The 5938-nt window shown below is 43.4% G+C and overlaps 1 protein-coding gene across 1 annotated transcript; it reads right to left on the bottom strand.

The window, feature by feature from the left end:
* Positions 1-3564, bottom strand: LOC116542985 (putative tripartite motif-containing protein 75). Its single transcript, XM_032268273.1, has one exon. The coding sequence runs from the start codon at positions 3071-3073 to the stop codon at positions 1667-1669; it is 1407 nt and encodes a 468-aa protein (XP_032124164.1). The 5' UTR covers positions 3074-3564; the 3' UTR covers positions 1-1666.
* Positions 3565-5938: the final 2374 nt, after the last annotated feature.

Here is a 5938-nt window from a genome sequence, read left to right on the forward strand (position 1 = left end):
GCTGAAGTGAACATGATCCTGTCGCTGCACTCCAGCCTAGGTAACAGAGTCAGACCCTATATTAAAAAAAAAAAAAAAAAAAAAAAGCTAACTGATGGTGTGAGCCCATTATTCAGAGACTGAGGTGAGACAGTCCCTTGAGCCCAGGAGTTCAAGTGCATGGTTATGGTAAGCTATGATTATGCCACTGCACTCTAGCCTGGGCAACAGAGTGAGACCTCATCTCTGAAAAAATTTTAAAAAATAAGTTAACTTTGGTGCATACACACACATATAACTTCACCTTCATAGCTTTCATGAAAAATAAGTATTATGTCCATTTTACACGAGTTTAAGCCCACTACCAGACATTAGTGGAATCTAGATATAAACCCAGATCCTTCTGGTTGTTAGTGTAGTGTTCTGAGAGTTCAAACATGTACCTGTGGACATCTCCTTTTTCATAGTCAGAGGGAAAAATACCTTATTACTTCCTGTGTATGTATAAAGCATTCCATTGACAAACCATTTATGGGGCTGGTTTTGTCAGTGATTGAAGGCACCCCTAGACATTTCTTCTCTTTTTTTCTTTTCTTTTTTTTTTTTTTTAAAGATGGGGTTTCAGCATGTTGGTCAGGCTGGTCTTGAACTCCCGACCTCAGGTGATCCGCCCGCCTTGGCCTCCAAAGTGCTTGGATTACAGGCGTGAGCCACCGCGCCCGGCCACCCCTAGACATTTCTTTACCACTCGCTGATTCACCTTAACTAGGATACTTTTTTGTCTCAAAACTGTTTTCTTAATTTTAAATCCTTTTTTTTTTTGTTAACAACCTACTGCCTACATCTCAGAGTTGTTTTGAAAATACTGCAACTTTTGGGACATAGTTAGGGCTCCATAAATGTTAGCCGTCTTTGAAAGAAAACATTTTGAGTCAATATAGGTACACCATCCTGCCCAGTGATTCATCTTTTAGTCTCTGACATAGTGTCTAACAGTAATGTCCATTAGTAACAAGATTTTCCAGTTCTCTCCAGTGTCATAACAAGTCACTCTCTTCCAAAATACTATGCACAGAATACAGGAAGAAATGAAATAGCAAAGAATACAGGAAGAAATAAAAATTATGTGACGCAGAAGGTTTCTAAGAAACCTAATGTAGTGAGTGCCACCAGTAGGTGGCTTGTGGCGATAACAGAAAAAAATCTGTTAAAGCCTCACATGTTAAAAGCTAAAAATGCTTACCCTCTGCCTGTGGTCCCCACTCCACCCCTTTAAATTGTGCCCTGTGGTTTAACTAAGGATTACAAGCTGCTCCCTGCCTAGTATGTGTCAGGAATAGCACAATCCAACCTTTACACTGAGAAGGCAAAGTTGATAAGTTTGTTCTAGTTCATCTCCTGGAAGCTCCATCTGCACTTTCAGAAAAACAGAAATAATCACCCTTTTACTCAGCAATGCACCAAGTCCATGAACATGATAGGTAGCCCCCACAACATTCCCAAAAGGCAGCCATTCCTAGCACTGTTTCATAGATAGTTGTTGGAGCAACATAAAACTTTCTTCTTGGAAACTGTGAGAGAAAAAAAACTAGAGGGATTATGTCTGTAGATACAATACTACAATAACCTCTGCATCTTTCATTAAAAAAAACAACTAGTAAAATAGCTCAACCTCACAGGTGGGTTTTTATTCACCAGCTGTTCCTGTATAGATTCTGAGAGGTTGTGAATCTGGTCCTACATAGAAATAAGGCCGAAGAGCTCCAGCAAAAGTGTCAGAGAAAGTACAGATGTGAGATTTCTCAGCCATGTTATAGAATGAGATCTCCCCCAGCTCATAGTCCACGAAAATGCCAATGGTCCTAGCTTTCACTTCTAACAAGAGAGGGGTTGGAAAAGCCCCTGGTGCATGATAGCCGTCATCCTGTAGCTCAATTCTCCAACATCCCTGCTGGGCTGATGAGGGTCTCCTCGCCTTTGTGGAAAGAGAATCTTTGCAAATGCCAATAGCCCATTCAGACTTATCTCCCACTTCAATCTCCCAGAAATGCCTGCCAGAATGAAAACATGGAAAACCCAGAACAACTGGCTTGACAGTAAATCTTTTTGGGAAACCAGGAACCTTTTGTTTTCTCTTTGTAAATCTCACACATTTTTTATCTTCAGATACAATCAGGTTAGGGTGTGCTGTTTCAGAGTCTAGAATTACATCTACTCTAAATTTCTTTATAATTCTCTGCAGAGCAGAATATTGGGGAGGAAAACTGCAGCCATCTCTCTTCAAATGAATTGAAAAGATTGACGGGCTACTCTCATTTTCAGACTCGTAGAAAAGTTTAATTTGTGACAGCAGTTCCAGTTCAGACAGCTCACTGAGCTCTGCTACCTTATTTAATTGGCTCTTGAGTGTGGCAATGTAGTTTGAAAATGCTGCTATGTTTGCACTGAGTTTCTGTTGATTGTCCTTCTCTTCTTCAGCTAGTCTGGAGAGAGCTGCCTGCTGCTCACGGTCTAGAAACTGGGTGAGGTGCTCAAATTCAGAGGACAGTTCCTGCCTTTGGCTTTCCACCTTCTCTCTCAGTTCTAAGAGTTTTTTGCTTTGAGTGCTTATTAATTTTTGAAGGTCTGCCAATTGCTTTTTCAGGGGCTGGATGTAACTGTGGAGCCTTTCCCTGTGATGAGAGGCAGCCTCCTCTATGGGCCTCACGTGGTGGCCCTGGTGGTTAGGGGGCTGAGTGCACAGGGGACACAGCAGCACCAGGTCCTCCTCGCAGAAAACACTCAGGGGCTGGTTATGCTTCTCGCACAAGGTCCTTTTTTCCTGCCTCTTTTTCTTGCTCTTCGCGCTCTCGAGTATCTCGGCAATTTCAATCATCCTTCCCATCTGGGTGTTGCTCCTGAAGTGCCTGTCTTGACATTGGTGACGACAGACAGGGCAAGGGAACAATTCCTGTAGATCTGCCCAGGACTGTTGGATGCAGAGCTGACAGAAGTTGTGCCCACAATCGATGGTGACGGGGTCTCTGAGGTAATCCAGACAGATGGAGCACTTGGATTCTGCTTTGAGTTTGGTCACACGTGCTGCCATTGCCATTGGTCTGTCAATGAAGGTCTTGACCAAGGTGGTTGAGCTCTGTGGGTTTCTCCAGTGAGAAGCAGATATGCTCTTAGATCTCACCGTCCTTCCTGGAGACAGTCACTGGAGACAGACCTCACTACAGTCCCACTGATTTCTCACATTGGTGGTAGCACTTGAAGTCCTTTGAATCATCAGGCCCTTTAATTCCAGCTGCCAAAAGGAGACCCACACACAGCCTGCTGGCAGTCACAGCTCAGCCAGACAATTACTCTTCCAGTCTTTGGCTGCACGGAGAAAATGAAGCCAAGCTAAGCAGCTCTGTTAGGAAAGCATCCGATGCCTCAAATCATTAGTTGCTGTGGGTGAGAAGATATTCCTTTCTTAAAAACAAAACAAGGTGAAACAAACCTGAATTTATTTCAGGTAGTCCTAACTTCCACCACATTCTAGCCAAACACAAATTATCCTCCCCTAGCCCCAGTCTTTTATTTCCGTGCCTTTATTATTGTGCCCTAGCTACTCCACATACTTGGTACCACAATCCCCACATCCCATCTACTTACCATCATCCTAACTGGGGTTGTGGGAACAGCCTAGGCCCTGAGGCATGGAGACCACCCAAATTAGAAACATCTTCGGTTACCTATCTCTGTAACTTGGAGAAATTTGCTTTACATCCCAAATTCTGAGAATCGGGTAAATAACGACAATCTCCCTTTAAACTTTTGTCTTGATAAGGTATTTCTAGCCTGGGCAACGTAAAGTAAGCCTGTCTCTCCAAAAAAAAAAAAAGAAGAAAAACAACAACAAAATTTAAAAAATTAGCTGAGTGTGATGGTGCACACCTGTAGTCCCAGCTACTTGGGATTCTGAGGCAGGAGGACTGCTTGAGCCCATGGAGGTCAAGGATCCAGTGAGCTGTCATTATGCTACTGCACTCTAGCCTGGGTGACAAAGTGAGACCTTGTCTCTAATTAAAAAAAAAAACAAAAAAGGCTTTCTGATGGCTCAAAATCACATCTACCAAATTTACCTTGCTCTTTCATCCTTGCTTCTCTATAGTTGAATAGGCCACAGAAGACCTATCTATTTGTGAAGTGAAATCAAACAAGATAACAAAATGAATATAAGCAAAATTTGGAAAAATACTTTTAGTATTTACTAAAATGTCATTATGTCTAAATGCAAAATACCATAAGATAAGAAAATAGACAAAAACTGAACATATTCCCAATGTACAGGAACATGCTCCCAAAGGAGCATAGAAGTAACAGTTATGGAAAGATGCAGGACTTTAAGAATTGAAACGTAGATATTCCAACACTGTAGACATGTGAAGCAGAAACCTCTTTTTTTTTTTTTTAAAGCAATGCTAAAATTCCAAAGGCTGAGCTTGGTGGTGGCTCACACCTGTAATCCCAGCACTTTGGGGGGCTGAGGCAGGAGGATCCCTTGAGATCAGGAGTTCAAGACCAGCCTGGACAACATGGCAAAACCCGGCTGCTACTAAAAATACAAACAAATTAGCCTGGCATGGTGGCACATGTCTGTAATCGCAGCTACTTGTGAGGCTGAGACACAAGAATTGCTTGAACCCAGGAGGTGTTAGTTGCAGTGAGCTGAGATCGTGCCACTGCATTCCAGCCTGGGTGACAGAGGCAGACGCTAACTCAAAAGCAACCAAACTAAAAACTTTTTTTTTTTTTTGAGACAGAATCTCTCACCAGGCTGGAGTGCAGTGGCGGGATCTCAGCTCACTGCAACCTCCGCCTCCCAGATTCAAGCAATTCTCCTGCCTCAGCCTCCTGAGTAGCTGGGACTACAGGCGCACGCCACCACGCCCAGCTAATTTTTGTATTTTTAGTAGAGATGGGGTTTCACCATGTTGGCCAGGATGGTCTTGATCTCTTGACCTCGTGATCTGCCCGCTTCAGCCTCCCAAAGTGCTGGGATTACAGGCGTGAGCCATCACGCCCGACCTAAAAACTTAAATTGAGAAGTTTTCCTATGCCGTTGTAATTCTACAATACTAATCCTATAAAAATGCATATAACTGGCTGGGCGCCCTGGCTCACGCCTGTAATCCTAGCACTTTGGGAGGCCAAAGTGGGTGGATCACCTGAGGTCAGGAGTTCAAGACCAGCCTGGCCATCATGGTGAAACCCCATCTTAAAAAAAAAAAAAAAAAAAAAAAAAAAAAATGCATATAACTTGAACACATATTCAAACATGTATACAAAGACTTTTTTTTTATTTGAGACAGGGTCTCTTTTGGTCACCTAGTGGCGTGATCATGGCTCATTGCAGGCTAATTTCTTATTTTTTCTAGAGGTCTTGCTATGTCACTCAGTCTGATCTCAAACTCCTGGATTCAAGCAATCCTCCTGCCTCACCTTCCCCAAATGCTGGGATTACAGGTGTGAGGCACTGCAAAATACAAAAATTAGCTGGCTGTTGTTGGCGCATGCTTTAGTCTCAGCTACTCTAGAGGCTGAGATGGGAGAGTCACTTGAACCAGGGGACGGAGGTTGCAGGGAGCTGAAATCGCACCACTGCACTCCGGCCTGAACAACACAGTGAAACTTAAAAAAAAAAAAAAAAAAGGGCTGAGCCCGGTGGCTCAATCTCTACTACAATCCCAGCACTTTAGGAGGCTGAGGCAGGCGAATTACGAGGTCAGGAGTTTAAGACCAGCCTGCCAAAATGGTGAAGGCTCTTGTCTACTAAAAATACAAACAATGAGCTGGGCGTAGCTACTGGGGAGGCTGGGGCACGAGAATCGCTTGAACCCCGGAAGTGGAGGTTGCAGTGAGCAGAGATTGCGCCACCGCACTCCAGCCTGGGAGACAGAGTGAGACATCTCAAAAAAAAAAAAAAGTT

This window comes from Sapajus apella, unplaced genomic scaffold (genome assembly GCF_009761245.1).
Source record: "Sapajus apella isolate SASKATOON/1434 unplaced genomic scaffold, GSC_monkey_1.0 scaffold177, whole genome shotgun sequence".
NCBI classification, from domain to species: domain Eukaryota; kingdom Metazoa; phylum Chordata; class Mammalia; order Primates; family Cebidae; genus Sapajus; species Sapajus apella.